General features: G+C 40.5%; 2 protein-coding genes across 5 annotated transcripts in view; one reads left to right on the forward strand and one right to left on the reverse strand.

The window, feature by feature from the left end:
• The window catches only part of asz1 (ankyrin repeat, SAM and basic leucine zipper domain containing 1), a 30,522-nt gene extending 19,637 nt beyond the window's left edge, over positions 1-10,885 (reverse strand). The window contains exons 1-4 of the mRNA XM_040132870.1: positions 10,655-10,885; positions 8,926-9,028; positions 8,157-8,279; positions 4,450-4,561 (exon numbers count right to left, since the gene is read on the reverse strand). Of these exons, the coding sequence (XP_039988804.1) occupies positions 4,450-4,561; positions 8,157-8,279; positions 8,926-9,028; positions 10,655-10,765 (449 nt within the window). The 5' untranslated portion in view covers positions 10,766-10,885. The remainder of the gene's footprint in view (positions 1-4,449; positions 4,562-8,156; positions 8,280-8,925; positions 9,029-10,654) is intronic.
• cftr (CF transmembrane conductance regulator) overlaps positions 9,965-25,808 on the forward strand; it is a 49,595-nt gene continuing 33,751 nt past the window's right edge. For 2 of the 4 annotated variants that reach the window (XM_040132866.1, XM_040132867.1), the window contains exons 1-5: positions 16,141-16,246; positions 17,695-17,805; positions 21,545-21,656; positions 23,346-23,561; positions 24,546-24,635. In XM_040132866.1, the coding sequence (XP_039988800.1) occupies positions 16,194-16,246; positions 17,695-17,805; positions 21,545-21,656; positions 23,346-23,561; positions 24,546-24,635 (582 nt within the window). In that variant the 5' untranslated portion in view covers positions 16,141-16,193. Of the gene's footprint in view, positions 10,447-11,161; positions 11,234-11,348; positions 11,418-16,140; positions 16,247-17,694; positions 17,806-21,544; positions 21,657-23,345; positions 23,562-24,545; positions 24,636-25,808 lie in introns of those variants that run through there. The other 2 variants (XM_040132868.1, XM_040132869.1) reach the window with 2 other exon arrangements.

Genomic DNA, 25,808 nt, shown 5'->3' on the forward strand with positions numbered 1-25,808 from the left:
ATGGAAAAATCCTGTAAATCCATACTAGAATTACCCCCTCGCAGTTGTTTGCCTCCGCCAACCAGTCATGTTGCAGTTTACGTTCATGTCAGTCCCGACTCATAATATATGTAATGAAGACTTGGAGGGGATTTAATAAAAGATATTACGTGTATTTTATCATAATAGCATATGAATTCCTTAGTCATGGCCAAAATTGGTTTTGTGAGGTCACAGTGACCTTGACCTTTGACCACGAAATTCTAAATCAGTTCCTCCTTGAGTCCACGTGGAAGAATGTTTCAGACTGAATGAAATTCCCTCCAGGTGTTCCGGAGGCATCGCATTCCCAGGAGTGGGACGAACGTGAGGTCCAAGTGACCTTGACATTTGCCCACCAAAATCTAACCAGTTCATCCTTGAATCGAAGTGAAAGTTTGTGCCGAATTTGAAGTAATTTCCTCAGGGCGTTCCTGAGATATTGCTTTCACAAGAATGGGACAGACAGATGGACAGTCCAAGCTCGTATTGCCACGGCTATCGCCAGTGTGGAGGCATAAAAACAGTACTATTCAATGATTTCCAAAATTTCCAGCAATAACGCAAATACTACCAGAGATGTCAAAGATATTGCTAACTTTTTTACTGTAGATGAATTTTTGTTTTCTCACGGTACACTGTATATCGTCATATGACCCAACGCTAAATGCCATTTACAGTAGTGCCTCGTTTTTACTTTGTCATTCTGTGTCAATATGTACTAGTGTTATCTGCATTAATATGTTGGCAATACAAGTGTTGACTTTTGTAACAATAAATTATCTTATCTGAAAAACCTCCTAGACAGAGGTGATGTTTGGTTAACAGGTGTGAATCTGTGTGGAACGCCAGTGGGTTTTGAACACCATCCAAGCAGTAAGCAGCACTACATCTTTCTTCTATGAATTCCAAGAAATCAAAAGTTAATGTTTTATGTGAACTTAAACAAATGACCCACGGCTATGACATTTATGACAATTCTTCTACGCCTACTAATCTATCACTTCCTCTTTTACCCAGCGGAACAGGTTAGATAGCATCATTCATTTCTGTTTTCCCATGGGTGGTTTTATTGTGATAGAGGTACCAAGGTCACTCACATACTGTTTCAGGGTGTTTTGTGTGTGTGTGTCCTTCAGACTGTGAGTTTTGGCTGGCTCCCAAACAGAGAGCTGATCGATATGCAGACAACTCAGTGTTAACATCTTTCCTGGTGTCAGGACTGCAAGAGGAATGACTTCCAAAAGCACCTGACTCACTGTACCAAGGCAAACACACTACATCTCAAACTGGCTACCAGTTAATCTTAAAAAATTCAGAATGACTACATTTATATAAAAAGGCATGAAAAGATTATATCTTGACAAACAAAACAATAATGAGTAAAATATGCACAGACAGCATGTTATTGGCTGGTTTCATGCACTGATAATAACCTACCTCCCTATCATTAGGGACAATGATTATTCTGTTCAGGTTTGTTGCACATGGATGTTATTGCCAAAACTATTCAGTAGAGCTACAGCATATAGTCAGTATAAAGTCTTTTAGGGCAAATCCAAGTCAAGTCAAAAGTCTTCACAGGCAAACTGAAAATCAAGATGGTCTTTCAAGTGTCTGAATGCTGACCACTCAAATTACATGACATTTGGACATTGTTCTTCCAAAGCTGTCTTAATACAGGCCTTACAAGCTGTGTGGCTATGCAAGGCCATCATCACTGTTACTTATTTCGATTTGTTTTTTTTTTTTTTTTTTTTAATCGTTCAGGATTTTCGGATGTTCCTCATTGGGATTTGGAAGGTTTTGCTTTCAAGTTAACTCTAATAGCACAAGTCCAAGTCAAGATCTTAAGTCGTCACTTTTGGGAATTTAAGTTTGATTATAAGTCTTAAGTCTACAGAGCTTTGTGTATCAATACAAGTTCTGACTCAGTGTTTCTATTAGTTATTTTTAGACTGGAGACAGTGGAAAAAATGAACATAAAAAAAACAAAAACATATTACATTCTACTCATAGTGGAGAGGGATAAAAAAGGAACAGCTGCCAAATTAGCTGTGTCATTGGGTACTGATACCCTCTTTATCAAATGGTGCAGCCCTTTTGACATTCCAAAGCAGAAGGTTATGGGAGGCCAAGCTGAAATAATGTTTCTGCCAATGTGTCTGTGGATCTAGGCAGATATGTGTAAGGTTTCAGAGGCTCGCAGAGGAAACCTGTGCATCCAGTAAGCTGACTCGTTGACCCAGCTCCTGTCAGGAAGCAATTTTTTAGCTTAGAAGCAAAGACATGTAAATGAATATCTATAATCTATAAAATTATAAAAGAAACAGCCGCATAAATGTCTCTGAATGGCCTCCGTGCACATTCACCTACTGTATGTGCACCCTGGAGAAGCACGTTCTAGCCTTAATGCGACTATGGTCAACACAGATCAATACAGTGAAGGTAAAAAAAAAAAGAAGAAGAAGAAAGGGACACATGGAGGCAATGGACCCCACATCGTACTCCTGCAGGACTGAGAGATGACAGAGAATGCTTGTTTACACTAAGGCAGAGGGACGAGCAGCTGGTGTAAATTATTGGTTTGATATTCAGACGTAAGAGGCGATGAGGAGGAGGAGGAGGAGGTTTATCCTCTGCACCCACATGAACCCCATATTCTCCTTTGGCTGAGTGTTGGTGGCTTTTGGTCCATTCTCCTCACCACCTCCTCGCGTCTGCATTCTTCTGCCTCTTGTTACTTTGCTTCAAATATTTTGTGTGGGAAGGAACCAATCAATTTCCTAACGCTATAGCGTGTCCATGTGTGTCATCAGGGGGGTTTCAGGCGGTGTGTGTCGTGCATGTAATGGCATACTGGTAGTGACAGAGTGGCAGGGGATTAGGCAAAGCTAAACAAGAAAGCCTCTTGGGGCTGCATCCTCACTTTGACACGGCAAATATCCACAGATGGTAACAGTAAAAGTGCTTCAAGAATGACCTCCCTTCATTGTTTTTCACGAGATGGAATTTTTCATGTTCAAACCAGATTTTATGTGTTTTTTTTAGATCTTATTTTTTGTATTAATTTATATAACAAAATTATTTTGAGGTTCCAAAAGAAACCTGTAGACAATGTTACGTCAAGCCAAAGTGATGTCTGTGTGTCAGAGGGCAATTCCCATTGCCAATGTTTTTTAAGTGTTTCTGGAGCATTTTTGACACTCGTCACTCTTCAGAAATAAATACAATTTAATTTTTACAAATGTATCAGTCCACACAAACTCAGACACACATGTGGCTTCTTGTGTAGCCTACTTGCAAACTATTTTGTCAGATGAATAGTTTTCATGACATTTCTGATGTTACTGAGCCCAGTGAAGTCACTGTAACTGACACTGACCGCTGTCTTCAGCTCAGTATAGCTACTGTATGTGCTGATCAAAGGACAGCTGGTCTTGAGGACAGTGGTGACTGAACGGAGGTCGGGGTCCTGTGGAGTGACTGGATGGATGCTTGGAAACAAAGATCTAAAAAGGAGCTAGCTATTTCCCAGATTTTATTTGTTTGTCCATTTTACGTTTCCTATTGCCATTGGTTGCCATTATTGCCTTTGTCATTGATGGCTTGACAGTGTTGCTGTACATTTAACTCAGGTTTACAAGACAGAAAATACTCTTTTTTTGGTTTAAGGATTTAAGTTGAATTCTTAGATGGCTGTTGAAGTATGCAGAAAGGCAATATACATCATAAATACATATACAATCGATAAATAATAATGGACAAACGTACCAGAACAAAATCTTATTTGTTTTTGATGGATGCGTGGTTACTAGTGGTGAAGTATAGATGTAATATGCAGATAAAATGACAACTAGACATCCAGGTTAAAACTGTTATATTTCAATGTATAACAGATCCTAAGAATGTGTTCACTAAATGTTGAAACCATTGTTATATGTATGCTTAAAGAAATTTTACATTTTAACAAGATTTATCCTGTTTTTTTAACCGAGGAACCTTTGGATATTTGGACCTACAAATTACTGAAACCATACTTACTGTGTTTCATCCAAGTCTTTACAAAAGCTCCTAAAAATCCTCCCGCCCACCCCTTACACTCAGTGTGTTTATTTGTCTGTCTGTCTGATACCCGCCTGTACATGCTCATGCCATAACAGGACATTCCAAATAAAACACACAAATATGCGCTGTATGAAGCACTGGGGTGCATAATGCTACCACATGGCAGCTAACCATAACGAGAGCCATCAAAGGATATTTGATCCAGCACCTCTGTCGTTTCCTCCGCTGTTTGAGTCAAGTCTGGAGTGTTTTTGCCTGGCCTACATCAACAGGGGTCTGACAGTACGTTCTGTGTTGAAAATCCCGTAAACATTTTGACCTGACCACATCTGTACCCCCCCCCTCTCTCTCTCTCTCTCTCACCTGTCAGCCATGTTGGGATCAGCGTTTCTGGATAGCAGAAGCTCCACACAGCGAGCTATTCTGTCTTCACTGACAGACGCTGCACAGCTGGTCATGAGCACTGTCCAATGATCTGTGGACAAGTACGCATTAGTAGAGAAGCGCATCATCACAATCATATTAATACGAAACGTTTATCTTAGCACCAATTATTAAATATTCCATTTTTAAAAGTTACATACAAAGATAACAAGACTGCACCAATTCAAGAGGCTATGAGGAGTTTTAGATATAGAAAAATTACCATTAACGATAAAAATTTTAGTCTGCACAGACCTTAGGCAGGGACAACTACAGACACAGAAATTGCAGCTAGCATCAAAACCGCCATGCGTCTAGAATTTAGGATATATTTTTCTGGCTGACAATTCATCAACATTTTGATGGTGTAGTTATATGAACATGCATCATATCTGTATCACCAACTACACCTGGCAGACGGTCCAGTGATGGCTAAGAGGGCAGCTCTTTTTGTAGACTGTAAAAATCTAGAGGACACTTTATGAAGAGTCAGACAATGTAGGTTTGAAAGGGGAAATTTTATGTTTGAATGTTGCCTGTAGTTGTATGAACAGAAGTCAGAGAATTTCTGAATGCTGCAAGCTTCAGTTTTACAGTGGCCAAGTAGTGGTGGTCTGAAGCAGTACTTGATTGCTTCTATTTCTTGATGAGGTGGGTACTATCTCTACTGTCATTAAAATATGACAGCAAATTATGAAATACAATAAACTGTATTTTTAACAGCTTGACGTCATAACAACTGCCTGAACTCGCCACTCTTGTCCTGAATGTTTGTGTTTAGTCTTAGTGACTTCTCAACTACTGCTAAGTTTTCAGTTTTATCAGCTGTTTTTAAAACCTAAAATGCTTGGTGAATTACTTCCAATTAGAACAGTTTATTTTAAGAAGGGAGCAGTCTATAGATGCTATATGAATACAGACTGTGCTTCCTTTATCCACTCTCATTGCCACAATAGACAAACCATGTTGGGGTACAAAAACATAATGGTGCAATTGGATCAACTACAAAACCATCAGCTATTGTTATGTCCTTGTAGCTCCAAACTTTCCGTCTAAATGGACATGTGTTCCCTGTTATTCAATGTTAAATTTCATGTTTGTTTTTGAGGAATGATGTAGTTAGATTACTGTAGTTTCCCTCGTTGGAACATATAAAAAGGTACGAAATCCTCATTTTTGGTAATTGTAATTACACTGTTTAGCAAAAAAAACTAAAAGGAAATAGCATTGCCTTTTATCATCCCAATGAAGTCATACATCATGCTATAATAAAGAAAAGAAAAAAGGCTGAAAGAGAACCTGGTGATGGAGATGGATAGCCGGTTATCTGGCATCAGGAAGTGTGGCGGCCTTTATGGGACTGATGGAGGGCTTGTCTCCTTATCTTATACTGATAAAACTGGTCTAAGACACATGGCAATAATCTCAATTCCTGTTTTGTTCCCCCAATGAGAGAGTACCCAACATGTATGTATCACGGTGTGTATCTAAATGTATGTGTGTGTTTTCCTGTATGTGTATGTGGATGTGTACCTGGGCCCCTACATCTGTATGTGGGTTCCTGTGTCTTTGTGGCTGTGAATGTTTGGTTCTATATCTGTGCGCAAGTGTGTGTGTTTATATGGTTTGTGTGTGGGTGTAAACCAGGCTGTGTGGTTTGCGTCTAAAGAAGACTGGAGTAAATACTGTAAATCTGAGGCTTGGAACTGGTGCAGCACGGTGACCGTTATCAATCACTTATGCATTCCTCCACTCAGACTCGCTGCTTGGACAAACACCATCAGGACGTGACCACATGTCAGCCTCCAGTTTAATTGTTTCCTTCACCTGCCTCAAGCATCAGATGCCGAGACCATGTGAAATCAGTCACACACTCACACTCTCTCTCACACACACACACACACACACACACACACACAGTTTAACATTCAACATTCTGTACTGAGAATTAATTGACATCAGATATCAACGGCATGACTAGTGCTGTGGCTCCAAACTGGGTTCTGGGGACTTGTAGGAGCCACAGGAAGGTTTCTAGTGGATACCCAGGAAAATTAAGAATGCAGGGGTCTTTAAATCATGTATTGTTACTGAAGCAGAAACATTGATAGGAATGCAAAAAATGACTTTTACTGATCAGTTTTTCCTTTCACCACTCGTTTAAACTTTAACTTATCGGTCATGCTTACATACTTATCCTGAGAGAATTAAAATGTGCGCACACAGGCAGCAAATTTTCCATTGGGTGTTTATTGTGTATATTGTGGCTGCAATTATGCATAAGGTGGAACTTCTGAGGAAGTACACAAACAATTGTCACCTGGAAATTGCTGATACATGTGCAGATACATTTATTTATATGCAGTGTTCTATATGCCTATTAATCATTAATTTGAGTGTTTTGTACTACACCATAGCAGATATCCCTATCGCCTCTGAAACTTTCCTTCAGACCTTAATCATTTGAATGATTGCACTGTAAAAAACTCTCTTTTGCACAAGAAAAACAAGGGAGACAGGAACTTACCACTAAAAGATGTGTTACTGGGGGGTGGGGCCACAACTAAGTTTCACTATCAATATTCATTAATTTGTGTCTTACTTTGTTAAATAACTGATAACTCATTTGGTCTATAAAATGTTGGAAAATAGTGTAAATTGCCCATAGCATGTTCCCAAAGACCAAGGTGACGTCTTCAAATTGCTTATTTTGTCTGACCAGCAGCCTAAAGCCCAAAGATATTTCATTTACAATGCGATAAAACAGCAAATCCTCACATTTGAGGAAATGAAATCAGCATTTGGTATATTAACATTTAGTTTTAAAATTGTTGTCAATTAATTTTTATCTATCAACTAACTGATGAATCCACTAATTGTTTCAGCACCAACTGCCGGAAAATATGGTGATCACATATGTATATGGTTCAATTAGCAGCTGCTTCACAGCTTCACTGTTAATTTGCATGAAGTTCAACTCTGCTCAGCAATACTGTACTAACTCCTACCTAAGAACAAAATCTTTTGTGTTTCTGGGGGACCCTGTAAGTGCATTTTCCAACAGGATTCGTGGTTTTATGTGCATATCACTGCAGACTTTTAACAAGGAAGAGTTCCTCCCCCATGCTTATTTTACCCAGACTGACCTCGATCCAACAGATGCCTTCAATTTTTCTTGCTTTGGGATGAGGGTGCAGTGTGCATGAACTAAAAACAACTCAATGGATAAGCAGTGTGTTTCTGCATGAGTTCCTCTTTGGCGTCATCACCATTAAGTAATGTCAGATGAAGCACTTTGGTGCAGGGGGCCAATTGGACCCCCAGTCTTTGGCTGTAGCAGGTGAGGAAATTGAAAAAAGGTGCCACAGGGAAGAATAGCTCAACACCAACGCAACAGGGACCGTCAGGAGGATTAGATATGGCTGTTTCTTATCCAAGTCTGGAAGGCAGCAATGTCATGGTGTTTCCTAATCAGACTATCTGCCCTAGGTTTTTTTTCCTGAAAGGTGGTGGGTGAAGGATGACAGAAAGGTTAGTGGAGCCTAGACTTGTATATCATGATATCAACCACCAATACAAAATAGTATGAAATTGCTTGCCTACTTTTGTCAACCCCCCCTCAGAAAAAAAAAAAAACTTGGTCTGACCTTTGCTGAAGTTGGCGCTGGCCCCTCTATCCAGTAGCAGTTTGGCCAGGTCGCAATTAGCCACATTGACAGCACACATAAGAGGAGTCCATTCAAAGCCAAGCCTGGTCTCCACATCCATGCCTGTCCACATCAAAAGAATCAAATTAAGTGAGGCAATGAAATGATTACATAAAAAGTAAATATGTGCACATGCACGAACACACACGCATGCGCACACACACACACACACAGTATATACACACACAATCAGGCCCTGTTCCTTTGAGCTTCCTTGCACAAACTGTTTTATTATCCTATCCCCCTTGATTTCTGCAAAACATTTTCTTGCAAAACTGTGTTATGTTGGGGTGAGAAATCACCACCACCCAGTTTGACAAATGTTAGTAAATTCTAACTGACTAGTAAATTTGTCCTCTCCACCATTTTATTAATTCAGACATCCTTATCTACCACACTGACCTGATTGTACAACCCCAATTATAAGACAATCCCCACCTTTTGCAACATGTTTCTGAAATAAATAGATAGATAGATAGATAGATAGATAGATAGATAGATAGATAGAAGATACATGGGCGAACATCTTATATGTGCATCTTTTACGTGTATTGTCAAAATAAAACAAAGCACCCATGGCAACAGAAACAATGAAAATTAATTAAAAAAAAATTGTATTGAGTTACTTACTTCTAAAACTCATTTCTAATATTATTTTATTGTTCACAGCTAACTGTAAAGTTGCGTCACAAATTAAGAGAGTACTTGCCATTGTCCAACAGCTGTTCTACAGTCCCCGTGTCTCCCGTACTGATGGCCTTTTTCAACACTGATACGTTATCTTCTGCATGCGGTACAACAGCATCCAGATCCTGTGATAATAGGGAAGAATCAGAATAAATTAACCAAAAAATAATTTAACTCCAAAATGAGAACCATTTGGAAAATGTGCCACATGTATGTTTGTGGATTCAATCCCTGAATTCCAGCGAGCCAAAGTCCGCTGCAATGGATACAGTCAAACTTGGAGTAGTATTTAGCATAAATCATTCCTGCCATTAGATGTGGGCAGTAACGACAATTTCTTTTAGGTGTCAGATGTGAAGGCAAAGAAGAAAGACTATCGTTTTGAGCGAGTCGCCAGAGTATCTCACCTGTGATATGTCCCAATTACATACTAAAAGTTAATACTATACAGTAGGTACTGTATACCAATCTCAATACTGTTTTTGTAATGAATATACTGTACAATTAATGTAATTTGTTACTTTAGTAATCTGTACTCTCCACAGATGCAAAAACTGCATATTTGGAACCCTACGTACTACTGAATTTACTAAGGACGAAGCAAAAACGTTTTTCTAAAGACTTAATGATTATCGTTCAGGTATCAAATATACGAGTCAAACTTCCTTGAATGAAGCAGCCTACAGTTTGTGGATTTTGCTCATATATTTTGGTTCTTTCTTCATGTCGGGATGAAGGAGGAATACTCTGTGGCAAAGATTTCCACTTTTGCCATCACCACACTCTTGCTTTACAGTGGTAACTCACAGGGTTTTATCTCTACTTTGTTGCCAGTGCCATGCACATCCCTCTTTCCCTTATAATTAATGTAGTCAGGCCTGAATCTTGTCAACTTCACATGGTATCATTACAAACTAAACCAACAAATAAGAGCAATGGACAACTTATTGAGGACAAGGCAAAACAGATTTAACACTTGTTTTCCCAAGCTCTTTCTGAGGCGGTCTCATCACCTGTATTATTCCTTTCCATTATTTCCACCTGTGAAGCTGTGACTAGCTCCTTTATTTCAGGCGAGCGTGGCATCGAGGGGCCGAACTCTCCATCAGCAGCACATTCAAAATCATGCAAATTACCGCATGCTCACAATTTCGGTTATCGATTTGAAATTAGCACGTGGAACAGAATCAGGACACAGATGTAGACCGGGCAAAAGAAGTCACAAGCGTGGCAATAAATCAGAAACGATGCAGAAACCGTTTTAGGGGGGTTGTTATATCGTGGTTTAGCTAGCTAGCTAGCTTGCATAGAAATTCTGACTCCTCCACAATCGGGGTTCAGATGAAAACCAGAGATCTGCTGGATGACCGGGGTGATTTATTGAGCGTCGAGGGATTAATTTAGCATTTAGGTTTTAATAACGCACTTAAATCTGCGCTGTGTTGTGCGCATTTTCGCTTCTGGGGCACGAAAACAGCGCGTGAAGACAGTGACGGGTGAAAAAGAGCGGTTTAGCCCCTCTCACCATTTTCGCTAAAATGAGGTATGTATACAAATTTAACCTCTTGACCATAACTACTTTTTTGCCGGTCTATGGATTTTATCCTTTCACTATTCTTTAACATAGATTAATAATATCTTAAGTTAGCTAATAAGCAGCAGTAGCTTCGTTGCTGCTAGCTAAAGCCGTCGTCCACTTCCAGCGGCATAAACCGTTTTAAGAAAAGATGACGGACGTTATCTCAGCTAACCTTGACGCGGGGGGACTGTTTATCCGGACAGCGCCCGATATCCCACGCGTCGTCGCTGGCGTCGTCGCTCTCATCTCCCGCTGGGAAGGCGTACTGCGCGAAGCTGTCCATATTTCTGACAAGCCTGCTAGGTAACGTTACAACCGCCGCGGGAGAGAGGGGCTGGGGGGGTCGTTGAAGACAACAACCAGAAGGTGTTTCAAGTGGGCGGCGATCAGATCCAGCCGCGCCCATGTGATCGACCGTGCGTCCAGTTATTTAGCCATCTTAAAATAAATAAATAAATAAAAAAAGAGGGGGAAAAAAAATGTGGAAGTTGGAAGTTTTAACTTGCCGTGATATGGTATCAAAAAAAGCCCCTTAAATCACTTGTGTGCTGTGGTTTTTGCCTTTTCCAGCCCTGTTGCTGCTAGGCGGTTGGGTTAAATACAAACATTAGCTATTTAGCTAAAGTAAGGTAATATTAGCATTTAATGTCAAATCTTAGTTCTGTGTGCTTACACGCAGTAATAAACATAGTCAATGGTCTCTCATATTAGCTGTAGTTAATATGAGTGTTTGCTAGACTGCAGTTAAGGTGTATGTTGAATGCCCCTATGCTATTTTATGCTAATCCGCACTAGCATTTATTTTTCTGTTAGTTCAGCTCCTGTATCTTTAATGCTTTTTGTTTTGTTTTGTTTGCGGTCCAAAGGCATTCTGGAAAAGGAAGAAGGAAACACTCTGGCTTCTACTGATAATTTCGAGGTTGTTGATATGAGAGGTGAGTCATTGGGTGCGCTTTTCAGTTAAAATAAAAACTAATAAATTTGTTTCCTCATTTTTATGCTGAGTGAAAATAGTAATGTGCAGTCGATTTCTTTTAAAGCTTCTGTACACTTGCAGTCCACCCACACAGGTGTTTTTTACTTATGTGCAAGGTGAATTTTTTTTTTTTCCTCAGGACTGTGTGGGTGTTCAGGCTGTGCTTGACTGACATCCCCCTCAAAGTCCTGTTAGTTTTGTTGCATCTGTTATGCTGGGACTCTTTATAACTCATCGTTCTTACTAATATATGTAGTTTGGTGACAGCATAGCTCTTCCCAATTTAAAAGTGTGCAGGACTGTTATCATCGACAATGAGTGGTAAACCTATGAAGATGTGCAGGGCCTTCTTAGGATTTCATATATGGCAAGCTATAATCGACAGCAAGTATCTAATATAACTCGATCAGTTGTCTCAATCTTGGAGTTCCATTCTCCATCATTATCTATAACTGTATATGTACACTCAGTTGACAGGAGTATTAGATACACCTTGCTAAGACTAATGCAGTCTAATACAACAGTCCTGCAATTAATCATAGCATTCGTGGAGGTTATAATGTTAAATTTTGTTATAGGCTAGATAACAAACACCTCTGTATAATGCAAACCAGTCCAACAGCACCACAAAGTACATCCTCTGTAATGACCATGAAGTTGAATCAGCACCTCTCTAAAACAGTTTCAACAATAAAGGAACATTTTAACCTTCCTGAAGGTAGGATTTATTGCAGTACGGTTGTATTAGAGTGTTCCTAATACACTGGCAACTGAGTCTGTCACTAATGAGATTCCACACTTTGGGATAAAATCTCATCTGTCTGCAAAGGACAGTAAATGCCCAGTAGAGGTCAGGCTTCCTCTGGGCAGAGCTTATAACTTTTTTTTGTGTCTCAGCAGTAAAGACTCCCAAGTTTAGCAAATCTCCAAGACACCAACAGTCCGCCTTCATGCGGCTCCCCTCATCTCTCAACATCATCTCACAGCTCGGGCTCTTGTTTTATCCCTCTTTCGCACACAGTTAACGGGTCCTTTTTTAAGAAGCAGAAAAAAGAGACACATCGCCTGCTAAATTCATCCAAACCCCCATTGACCCATCTGCTGTTTAGATTTTGGAAGACAAGGAGAACATGTCCCATTCAGTGTTAGAACAGGGATTAATTGTCCCCTTTCAGTTTTTTGACTCAAATGGATATACTGTATGTTCAGATTTATTTTTTTAATCTTTATTTTTTTATTATAGGCACAGTTAAGTTTTATTGAAGCACATTTTGCAATCTTCTTTGGTATCATGCAAAAAACACTCTTTATGCTTTCAAGCTAGAGCCTCTCAACTTTTTAAACTGCTTTCAAATGCATTTCCACAACAAATTAGACTTGCATATTTAACATTTTGAATCATGTTTGCCCTACTGAGCACTGATTCAGTTTAAAAAAAAAAAAAAAAAAAATTAAATTAAAATCATATTTTGCATAGATTATTACCCCCCCCCCCCCCGGCCTTTCTCATATTTAGTGTCCATTTGTTACCCCCCCCCCCAAGGAGGTTATTTGATCACCTGTGTCTGTTTGTTTGTCAGCAAGATTGTGCAAAAACTACTGAACCGATTTGCACAGAGCATGGTGGAGGAATGGGGCATGGTCCAGGGAAGAACCCATTAAATTTTGTAGGTGATCCGGATCATTTAGCATGAATTTGAATTTTTTTCTCTGAAGTCCGTTGTATGTTGTTTGACATTGGCCTTGGTGTAGGTCTGCGCTCTGAACATATATTGTAGTTGGTTTGTTTATTTGTAGAAGGATTATGCAAAAAAGGACTGAACCAATTTGCAGCAAACATAGTGGAGGGGTGGGGGTTGGGCCAGGGAAGAACCCATTACATTTTGTTGTGGATCGAGGAATTCTTTACCGCTTAACACTGCAAGATAAGGGCATTTTTCAAAATTTTAGTCAATACCTTGGTGGAGGTATGAAGTCTACTGTGTGCGATTCTAGTTTGTTTTCAGTGACACTGGTGAGGGTAATGGAGTTGAATTTATGCTTGTTCAGTGCCACACAGTATGTCATTTTCTGTGCAGAGATTTGATATTGTGTGTGTGTACCTGAAAGCTGACATGAAAGCTACAGTCTTGCTCTACCTGTCACTTTAACTTAAATAAAAATACTCATGTAGATCTTCACTAACTATTCCACAGACAAAATCTTGATTGGCCTATTACATTACTTGTCAACAGTGAATTTATATTTTTGGTCATCTTCAAGGGCACATAACTGTGCAGGGAATCAAACCAATGATTGTGTAACTATAGTACAGTCTTGATAGCCAGGAGGCTGCCCTGCTGCTTCACAGATGGTGATGGGGAGGCCACTGAAGTCCACTGAACTCACTGTCACATTCATGGAACCAGTTTAAGGTGACTTTTTTCTTTGTGACATGGCGCAACATCATGCTGGTGGTAGCCATTAGAAGATGGTGAACTGTGGCCATAAAGGGATCCACATGGTCAGCAACAGTAATCAGATAATCTGTTGCATTCAAACCATGTTTGATTGGTATTAAGGGGCCCAAAGTGAGCCAAGAAAACATTCACCACCACCAACATGGACTACTGACAAGAGGCAGGTTGGCTCCATGGATTCATGCTGGTGACACCAAACTCTGTCCCTACCATCTGCTGCCTCAGCAGAAATCCAGATTCATCAGAGCAGGCTACGTTTTTCCAGTCTTAAACCGTTCAGTGTGATACAGCCTGTGCCCACTGCAGCCTCAGATTCCTCTCCTTGGCTGACAGGAGTGGACCCTGACGCGGTCGTCTGCTGCTGTAGCCCATCCGCCTCAAGGTTGGACGTGTTGTTTGTTCTGAGATGTTTTTCTGCTCACCAAAGCTGTAAAGAGTGGTTGAGTTACTGTAGCCTTTGAGTCAGTTCTCCTCTGACATCTCTCATCAACTAGGCGTTTCCGTCCAAAGAGCTGCCCCTCGCTGGATGTTTTTTGTATTTGGCACCATTCAGACTAAACTCTAGAGACTGTTGTGTGTGTGAAACTCTCAGGAGATCAGGAGTTTCAGAAATACTCAAACCATCCAGCCTGGCACCAACAACCATGCCACAGTCACAGTGACTGAGATCACACTTTGCCTCCATCCTGATGTTTGATCTGACCTCTTCCCCCATGATTTAATGCCCTGCCCTTCTGCCACTTGATTGTCTGATTGGGCAGTTGCATGAATAAGCAGGTGTACAGGTGTTCCTATTAATAATTAATTGCCTGGTGAGTGTATATTTCTTCCAACAGATTTACCCAGCATGTGGCTCACTCTGGAAATAGCTGCGGTCGAAGTGCTGACAGTGAATAGAAGACACAGTTGGTGTGCGGCGATACTCACGAACCAAAGGCTTACTGCATCCTCACATTTTATCTCTGTTCCCTTATGGAATGTCTGGAGGTTTTGATCCTCCCTCTCCAGTAACTGTGTGTAACCTGAAACTGATAACAAACTTTCAAGTTCATTTAGATGTCCCGGAACTGTTTCTGCTATTTTGTGAATGATAGGGAGGCAACTGAGTGGAGTGAAATAAAAAGCCACAGCATGGTTCAATAGACCTGCAGCAGTGTCGGGAATAACTTGACCAAAAAAACCTTTTTAGGTTTTTGACCAAAAAAACCTTTTTAGGCTCTGTTAATTCCATTGTCTTATTTTATGTTTTACTTACGAAGCATGACGGTATCTGCACACTTCATGAGAGACATAGCCAGCTAAGGGACTTGAATGTGATTCCACTTTTTTTTTTTGCTTTTGGTTTTTGCTCTTATTAATCGAGCAGTTGTTAACATTTGTGAGTTTTGTTTTAATTGACTGTCATATAAATTAATTGAAAATGTTATGTTTTAATTCACAAATGAGGCTTTTTAATATGTTTGTCTACTTTTGGAAGTTCAAGTCCCAGTTTGGAAGATTTTTATGTTTGGACTCATAGTTGTGATTTGAAAATTGCAGGAGGTTTTAGTGTCAGGAAAAAAAAAAAAACGTAGGAAACCTTCCTCACGCAAAGCAACTGCTGCATTACACTGATGCAGTCTCACTGTGCTGCAACATGCGTATTCGTTTTAAACGGAACTGAAAACGCAAAACGAGGGCAAATCAAGAGAGACTGTTGAAGAAAAAGGTGACTGAGTAAAACTGAAGTGAAAATAATTCCCTGCTGACCTCATTGACTCTCATTATTCCCTGCGTTACCTGGTACTGTATATGGGTCGGTGTCTGTTTGCTCAGGTGGCTTCGCCGGATCAGCTGGGCTTTTTTTTTGCCTCTTCAGCTGTGTGGCCACAATGTGCAATCTGTGCTCGTCAGTGTGGAAATGACGTGTCTCCGCGCAGGTTTTGGCGAGCCCATAAAGGATGGACTGTCCTCTCGCTGTCACACTGAGGGGCGAGAGAACAAGACAACAGGAGCAGACGGAGAGAGTGCGACCGGGGAAGACGACCAGGGAGACTCGCGGAGGACAGAGACACCGGTCTTGGTGTTTTTTTTTTTTTTTTTTTGGGGGGGGGGAAGATAACTGCACGGTGACATCATATTTACCGGAGGCACAAAGTGGAGGCTAAAACAGGCGAGCACCCTCTTCTCTGTCTGTGGGAACGGAGCCGTTCAGGGGGGGGGGGGGGACACAAATGTGAGCGACGCGCACGGACACGACCCAGGTGCAGAGAAACCAAACTGGCGGCGCACTTAGGATGCAGAAGTCACCTGTGGAAGATGCGAACTTCTTCTCCAAGTATTTCTTCTGGTAAGACGCGTTAACCTCTTCATCCATCATTTACGGAGCCGCGGTTGTCTCTGGGCCGCAAGGTGCAGGACGCAGCTCTCCTTAGTGTCTCACTGAAGCCACACGCGTGTGCAAAAAAAAATCCCCGCGTGTAAAACTGGTGGCTTCCATGAAATAGCACGAGGGGGGGTTGGGTATTGTAAAGTCATCATTTGGCGACTTGCGTGCGAGGAAAATCTAATAGGGATCAATTAATGTCGGTGATTAGTAAGTGATCACCTCGGTCCATGCGCGTTTGATGGAAGAACTTTGAATTAGATGCGAGACTTTCGGCCCCTCGGAGCGGGCGAGACGGGCACGGAATGTCTCGTGAGGAAAGTGGGATTTAGATAAAACCTTACGCAGGAAACCGTGACTGTGAAGCTTTACGGTCGTTAGGAAGCGCTATCATACCTGTCAGGGACCAGTCTTCATTCATCCCGTTTCGCTTCTGAGGGAAATTACACCAGTGTTCCGCTCCAAAAAGGGGCCAGCGGGGCCGAGGCTGTCCTCCACACCGGTGCGTTTTTGTCGCTGACTCCGGGCGTAGAAATGCACACCTGACGGTATAAAACTGCGCGAAATGTGAGTTGTGCTCCGATGAAAGGACTTGTCAGGTTGGGCGAACTCTCTTGGGGGTTTGCCGAGTCCTCAAAATTTGTGTTACCTGGTGAGAGTAATCCACATTAAGTACAACATTATTATTAACCGTAAGATTACAGTTGGCATCTAAAGTGCGACTATTGTCCCCATTCATACTTTGAAGTGACGTTTTTTTGGTTATTTTCAAGAATAATCAATGTGGTATTATCACAGTATCTGTGGTTTAGTGCTCTATTAAAGTTGCATTGATACAATATCTCCCCTCACCGCACACAAATAGGAGGTCCCTAAGAAAGCAGCGGACCTCAGAAGTCAGACGATGGCAACCACCTGGCTGGGACAGTCTTTTTATTTTAATGAATTAGTCGCAGGGACAAGCCAACATCTGACTTGATCCCCCTCCTCTGTCATTAGTCTGACTGTGAGACCTCAGGGATTGCCTATATTACAACTACCACCAGTTCACATCGAAGGTTCCAGACACTCTTACCCTGGCTTTTATGCCCGAAGCCTCATCCTGTGACCACACAGGCACACATTGATTTCATACCTTACAGTTATCTTCACCTAACTGATAAAAAATGCATAGTCAGTGTGGTTGTTGATGAACTATCATATGTACTCTGTGGTTAGTAAGACGATGCTTTTCCAGTGTTCCCCTCCTGATAAACATGTACTTCCAAAGATTTATTTTTTTTTCCCAGCCAATTTTTGTACATGTTCGACTACACCTGTTTGCATGTGCTCAAGTGCACATATAGTGTTTTTTTATTATTATTATTATTTAGGTGTCCGGACAGTCCGCCTAATCTGTGGTTTTTGTGCAGGTGGACGACACCGCTGCTGAGGAAGGGCTTCAGAAAGAAGTTGGAGCTGACAGATGTCTACAAGGCTCCTTCGTTTGATCTGGCGGACAACCTCTCCGAGAGACTCGAAAGGTTTGTGCGGTTTTACAGTAAGCTTGTGTACGTGACTCGTGTTTTTTCGGTGTTTTACATCCCAGCGCACTGACAGCAAACTGCCATGCCATACCGCAGGCTCTAAAAGACATTTGGATTATGTGGGATTAGGAGTCTTCTCCCATACTTCCACCGTATTGATTGATAATGGCAGTCTCTGAGGTGCACCATCATTTATGCGGTTCCTTGTGGTCGTCAGCAGTATATATTTTGATCAGTTTTCTCTTGCGACAAGCTAACACAGCGAAGAGAATGTTAATGACTTTTCATTAGCCCACAGGAAGATACATTACTGTGATCGCAATTAATCAAAACTGTCAACAGTGTTTTCAGGTAGGCTCCATAAGGTAATGTTGTGTATGACTGGAGGTAAGTTATTTGATGTGAATCCATTCAAGGGTCACTGATTGTGTAAAAAAGGGCAAGCAAGTTATTTGGCCAGCCACATTGAATAAAGGTTGTCTTTTTCCATGAAGTTTTTCCATTGATTCAAAAATACTATTGCATGCCCAAACCATAAAGTCACCAAGAAGGTGATTTCTCCCTTTCCCTCAGATTCAAACACCGAGGGATTCTTTGAAGAGCCGCCACTTTTGCACCAATGTTCAATAGTTGCGCACAGAATAAAGGTCAGAAAATAGACCAGAATGCAACGTGGCAACACATTAGCTATCCCTATTGCTACCTCTCTTTCCGGCTGCACAGATAACTTACTTGGTGGTAGAAAGGCACTCTGGGAAATCCGTCCAATCTACAACTGCATCAGCGAATGACTGCAACATGTTCTGAAAATGTCTGGGCATGTAACTATTTACCGTGTCAACTGCAACCCTCCACCTTTAAAAGTGACAGATGTAGGTAGCATTGCTCATTAGGCACCATATCTGATGTTTGCATGACCACTTTATGTCGACATAAACTACTTCAACATAAAATGAATACGTTGAGAAACATTAGCCTAGAAGTCTGCAGCCTTGATGTTTTTCATACGTGCCCTTTACACGTGTTTACAGTAGCAGACCATCGGCCGTCCTCCTCTCCGAGTCAAGTTAAAATATGGGCTGGTATTTAAACAGGGCTAGACATAAACCAAACCTGTGTGTGCCAAACAAACAACCAGAGAACAGATGATGGACAAGGGTTAACTCTTCTCTCTCTACATGCACTCTGTCCATCTCTTGGTTTGTCTTTTGCTCACTGCCAGTGTTTGGCTTTCTCTCTTGCCACCTCTTCCTCTTCGTCTTTGTCATTGAATTTTCTCCCCCCATTTTTCAGCGTGACTGTTTCTTCATCTCAGCATTTTAATTAAGTTTAATTCAGTGCTGTTCAAGTTTATTACACTGTCATCACAGGACTAAGAGAAAAAAAAAAAACACTCTGCATGTTTCCGAAGCTAAACACATTCATATACAAATAAGTTCAAAATTGTAATAAAAAGCTACAGTATAACAGGAAGTTAAGGGATTTTTCCAGTTTTTTATGTTTTTACACGTTTTTTTTATGTCCTTTCCCAGTGATTTTTATCTTTCTCATTGGCCTCTTTCTCTGACTTCCCTTATTCTTTGTCTTCTCTAAACCCTCCTTCCCTCAGTCTTTTTTCTATCTACCATTTTTATTTCTCTTTTTCCCTCAATCTTATTTAATTCGTCCCTCTTGATCTCTTTGTCCTGAATTTCTTTCTCACCTCTTTTACCTTCTACCTTTTTCCTCTTCTTTTTCTTCCTTTTTGTGTTTTATGTCTTTACTCTTATTAAATCATGTTGCTCTCCACAGCGTTTGCCATAACAATTCAAAATTTACAAGGTCTTTAAAAGTTTAAGTTTGCTTTGTGAAATCTGCAAATACCCTGCTCTCTTTGTTCTCTTTTTTTTATCATTGTCACTGTTTTTTTATTTATCTCCCTTTTATGCCCTTTCCTCCGCTTTATAGCACTAAACAAATGCCACATCTTTGACAATTAAAAAAAAAAAAAAAAAGAAAAAGAAGTCAGATGTTATCTCCAAGATTAAATACGTATTTGTCCTCTTCCTTTTATTTATATATACATTTTTTTACCTGCCTAACAACCACAGCAGTGTCCCACAGTGGCCTTGCCTGTTGAGCACCCAGGGGCCCACGTCACGCTGAATGGTGCCAACAAGCCAGTTAATGTACATGGGTGTTAAAAAGTCGACCTTTAAAAAGGGCCCAGAGCCCACCGGGTGATGAATGAGCAGTGGTGGGTGATTTTGCTTTCATTATTCCGATCAGGCAAACAGTGAGGGCTTCTGGGAATGTGAACTTTACCTTCCATTAAAGCATGCTGTGTACCGTCGGCCCCTTCGTCACCCGCTTGGTTCAGTTAAATTCTATGAGCCTTGCTTCATTATGCTGCAAAAGCAGATATCGTTTACAAATGTGAGATTGTTTTTTAAAAATAAATTTGTTTTAAATTTCAATTAAGCATTTATGGTGACTCGTTTTGATATACGTTTGATACCTTGGTGTTAATACAGTAAACACCCTGGTTGAGAAACTTGCAAGTGTGTTATTCTCAAATTAAAAAACATGCACCATTAGTCTTGTTCTATCCTCCCTGCTTCCTCCTTACCTGAAGATAATTATGTTTTTTTTTCCCCCATTCAGTAATTTTTCTCATTCCCTCTTCCACTGGTCATCACCAGAAACTGAGGCTCTAAAATTTGAGTTGGCAGCTGGCCATGACTGAACGCATTTAACAGGAAAAGGAAACCTCGATTTTTAAGTAGAAACTGTATTTAATGGGGATCGGTCATGTCATCCTGGCTGATACGTCATCCACTTAATAGGGTCAGTACTCCTGCTGATCCTGATCTACGGGATCAGTTACATTTAGTCTGCAAATCGAGACAAATACACTGTTCAAAACTGGTGGAAACATTTTTAATCTTATCTTTTAGGGCTTGGTAGAGTTCATTGTTATTTAACTTCATGATATAAATACCTATGATAGCGAAAAACTTCAAACTTTGTCTTCTAATTCTGTTTTTATCACTCTCGTCTTCATTGGTCTCCCCTCCTTCCTTCACCTTTCTTGCTCATCCTTTCTATTCTCCACTTCTTCTCCCATCACTCACCGTTGAACGGGTCAGCCAGATCACCCCGGTTATAAATGACCCTCAGAGAACAATGCAGCTACTTACTGTAGCTGTAACTGCATGCCCGAGGCAGTTGTGGGAAGTTAATAAAACAGTATTGTAACAAGCTTGCAACAAACGTAAACCTAGAATAGGAAATATCCAAAAATAATTTAAGAAAAATGTAAAACCTATAAAAAAATTCACATCACAAAGTTGAATCTGCATAAACAAGAGCTCCATACTCACCACTAACAAGGTGTAGATTTTCCCTATTCGTCCAAGTGAAATGTTTAAAATAAAATGACTGAATTAGCAGAGAAATAGATAAAATGTTCTTTATTTCCAAAAATGTCTTTGTGTTTGTTTTCTATTGTCGCCGAAAGGATTTCTTACAAAGTGAGAATAAATAAATACGCTACAGTTTCTCATTCTTCGACCAAATCACCAGCCAAAGTCGTCGAAAGGACTCTTTAACACTGGACAGCTGCTCTACAGCCAAAATGATCGTAGACAAGTAGAATAGCCACAGCCAAACTTTGCTGGCATTTGGCTGGTGGATGTGTTATTCTCCCCCCCCTGCACTGCTGTTTAATAGTGTTGTAACTCTGTCCTCCCTGCAGAGAATGGGACAGAGAGGTGGTGTCAGCCAAGAACAAGCCCAGGCTGATGCGAGCGCTGGCCCGCTGCTTCTTCGGCCCTTTTGCCTTCTTCGGTGTCCTCCTCTATCTCGGGGTGAGTCTGTCGGTCCGTCCTATACGGAGGAATCAAATCTGACATAAACGTGGTGAAATGTGGTGTTAACGCCACCAGAACGGATCATACCACTGGGTGTTGCAGATGTATGTTGGTGTGATGTTAGGTTTGTTTATTGTTATAAGTTTTAGTATGAACCCGACACTGTAGAAAATGGTGGATGTAGCATTGTTGACATCATCCCTAGGTTTCTAAAGGGAGGTTTTAGATCTCTGATTTGGGTTTACAACTTGCCATTGTCTCATTGGGAGTCACTAGACGCTAGACTAATTTGGGGAAATGTGATGAAAGCTCGGTGTCTCAAAACATACTTCCCTTTAAGCCTTGTAATACCTAAATGGAAGAATTAAAAAAAAAAAAAAAACAACCCACCATCACCAACTAAACACACATTAGAAATATGAAATTAGCGATTGTAACTATTGCATTGTAACTTGAGATACCTTTGGCAGATAAGTACATTTACAACTTTTTTCCACTAGTGGTGTTTTATCCAAAGGCACTTAATTTGCTTCAGCTTTTGGCATCAGCTGACTGGTTTGAGCGTTTCAGGTTCAAACCCAAAATAATTGAAGAATAATACTGAGAGTCAGTTAAACATCATTTCTTGGCTCGGGGTGTTGTCCTTTTAAGAGTATTAAAAATCAGTTATTGGCCTATCATTGTTTGATGACAAATACATCCACGTGCCCATCCATCCAAACATCTGACCCATGTAGTTTCCATACTGCCTGAGTGTTCAGCATCAGGGGAGGCTGGACCACATCCCACCATACTTAACGCGGAAGGCGGGGGAATACCATGGACATATCACCAGTCCATCTCAGTTGATTTCAATCAGAATATGCACAGACGAGCCTGCAGCTAATGATTTCTGCCATTATTAATAAAAGTATCTATTCTAATCTTGTTTTTTTTTTAAATTTATTAATTGTTTAAACATTTTGCTTATAAAATAATGCCAATCAATACTTCCTAGAGCCCAAAGTAGTGTCTTTTTATATTGCTTATATTACTATCAGTCAAAAAAACTAAAAGGTGTTCAATGTACAGTGACATAAACAGAGAAAAGCTGTAAAACATCACAACTGAGAAGCTCTTTTTGGTATTCTACTTTACTATTGACTTAAATGATTACTTTATTCTCCATATTATCACAGATTCATTTTCTATTGATTTACTTATCAATAGATAAGTATATCTCTGTCTGTCTATATATAGATATATAGATAAATGGAGAGAGAGATATTTAGAGAGAGATATACATCTATCGATCTATCGATCTATCGATCGATATACCTATCTATGTGCTACTGCAGTAGCACATTTGTAATTCTTTCAAATGTGCTACTGCAGTTAACTGAATGAAGTAATCTGATGATGGTCTACGGCCTATCACTATGTATATTACAATACAGATTATGATCAAAATCTAGATTAAAACATCTAAATGATTTTTTTTTTAAAAATAGGATCATAAACCTTGGTAGAAGTATGCGCTAGGGATTTTTATTTTGAGGCTAGTCTTGACACACAAAAGTTTGGATTTTTAACAAATAGTTGTAAGTAAATAGGAACTAACTCAACCAGAAAGAAAAGTAGTTAATATAAAAGTACATTAAATCAATTAATCTCTTTTCTGTCCCATTGTCCCATCTCTTGCTGTAGGAGGCTTCCAAGACAGTGCAGCCTCAGCTTTTGGGTCGTATCATCGCCTCCTTTGACCCGTTCCACGCTCCAGAGCGGGGCCAGGGATACTTCCTGGCCCTGGGCCTCTCCCTCCTCTTCACCGCCCGCTTCCTCCTGCTGCAGCCTGCCATCTTTGGCCTGCATCACCTGGGCATGCAGATCCGCATCGCCCTCTTCAGCCTCATATACAAGAAGGTAAGGGGAGGACAGCTTATGTGGAGTCCTTGCTCGCTTACTACCTCCAACAACGAGGTTATGTTTTAACCCGCGTCTGTTTGTTTGTCAACAGGATTACGCAAAAAGTACGGAACCGAATTGCACAAAACTTAGTGGAGGGACGGGGCATGGGTCAGGGAAGACACATTAAATTTTGGGGCGGATCTAAATCATTTTCATTGGATTTTAATTTTTTTTTTTCCTGGCGTCTGATGTATGTTGTTTGACACTGGTCTTGGCAGAGTTCTGCGCTCCCTGAGTGCCTTTCTGTTTTGTACTTTTTTAAGATTAAATTCCACTGGATGCATTAGATGTTGACTGTATGCTACCGTAATCAGGTGATGGAGCCCAAACTGGATTTCGTAATTTTGAGGCTTGCAGATCAGGTTTAGGTTTACATACTCCCCTAGAATTTCAGATAGTTCTCCAACTAATTCTGCTTTCCGTGTATTATGACTAGATTTTTTTTTTTCTTTTTAAATTGACGTGATGATCTTTTTTAATTTCCAACATAAAAAGTAACTTTCGGTGTCATGTAGACATAGTGGAGAAAAAAGTTAATCTGAAACCAGTGGCACTGAGGGCTGTTTCCCTGATAACACTGACAGTCGCAACTTAAAACTGCTGCTGTTACATCTAGTTGTCAGTACAAGACAATGCAACCCAGCTGATTAGATAGTAAGACAGTTATTTGTGAACATCTGTTTTTTTTTTTTTTGCTGCTGTTTTTAAGATCCAGGGCTGCCTCATCAGCTAAATGCCTCCACCTCGCTTAGCATGCGTGACTGAACATTCCCAGAAAGCGTCTCACATGTGGAAGTCCGGCAGTGGCAATCCTCAGACTGCTGTGAGGGGCGTGACAGCCTGGTGTCAAAGCTTGGTCACGTGTCACCGGCTTCCCTTCATCCAATTCACCTTCCCCCTTTTGTACTTCAACTGACCCCTGACCTTTGACCTTTTCAGACCCTGAAGTTATCCAGCCGAGTCTTGGATAAGATCAGCACTGGTCAGCTGGTCAGTCTGATGTCCGCCCACCTCAACAAGCTAGATGAGGTGAGAAAACCTAAACATTTTGTTAACTTACATGTACGTCGGAGCAGGTATTTCTCATGAACCGCTGCTCAGAGTAATTTCTGGCAATTTAGATGCTCCAAAACCAAATCTAAGGTACCTGTCATACACTGGCTGGCTGAGTTGACCGCTACGAGGAATGCTGATCTCTTATTGACTGCATTTACATGCACATTAGTCATCCTGGTTTTGAGTTTTATCCAGCATATCATATACTTGCAGGTGTCCTGATTTCTTAACATCTCTTCCTCTTACTTCTTTACTCAGTGACTTACCGCAGAAAAACTGAGAATGGACAGTTTTGGTGTCTTGCTGTCTGAAATCTGTTTGATTTATTATTCTACTGGATTTGGATTCTACATCTCATCACCTGTTGTGGTGCGGAGCGATGACGCATTTCATGCATGCATGCATCTGCATTGCCAAATCAGACTTTCCCTTTTAGCAAGTTGATCATCATTACGTCATTTACCATCATGTTTTTTTTCTATTACTGACTAACAACTACTTAACTTGAGATGAGGACGCACCTGCAGACTTGGCAGAAAAGCGTCAGAAACCTGGAAAAAGGTTCTTATATCCTACATGATCCTGTTTTCTACCAGAGTATTCCAGCTAGCATATCAAGCTTTCTCAAAACTGGGATAATGGCTTATCAAGGTTTCTGGAACCAGGAAAAGGTGTTTACATGTATGTATGTATGTATGTGTTATGTAGTGAGGTTAAACAGAAAACAGGAAAATCCTTGACACTTGTTCGTAAAGTCATATTTTTAGAAATAGTACTGAGATTGCAAAATGAGATTTGAGTGCACCATTTACTCTGGGACACCAGTGCACATTATGGAGATTTCTGAAGTACAGAACGTGATACTTAAGTTATAAGTTTTGATGTGTAGAACTTTTGAAATTGACGTTTGAATGTGACTTGTATCTTATTGTTTTGTTGCAGAAATCAAGTTACTTACAGTAGTTTTCCACTCATAAATACCTGGGGGAGATGTTTTGTCGCTGTGGGCCGGATGAGGGAAAAGAGTGACAGTTCACACCCTCAGCCACTTCAGTGAATCTATTTTATTACCAAACAGTCAGCAATGTGTTGTTCATACTGAGGGGCAATTAGAGAAACAATAGATCTGGATCAATACACACACAT

The sequence above is a fragment of the Xiphias gladius genome, chromosome 8 (genome assembly GCF_016859285.1).
Source record: "Xiphias gladius isolate SHS-SW01 ecotype Sanya breed wild chromosome 8, ASM1685928v1, whole genome shotgun sequence".
Classification (NCBI taxonomy): domain Eukaryota; kingdom Metazoa; phylum Chordata; class Actinopteri; order Istiophoriformes; family Xiphiidae; genus Xiphias; species Xiphias gladius.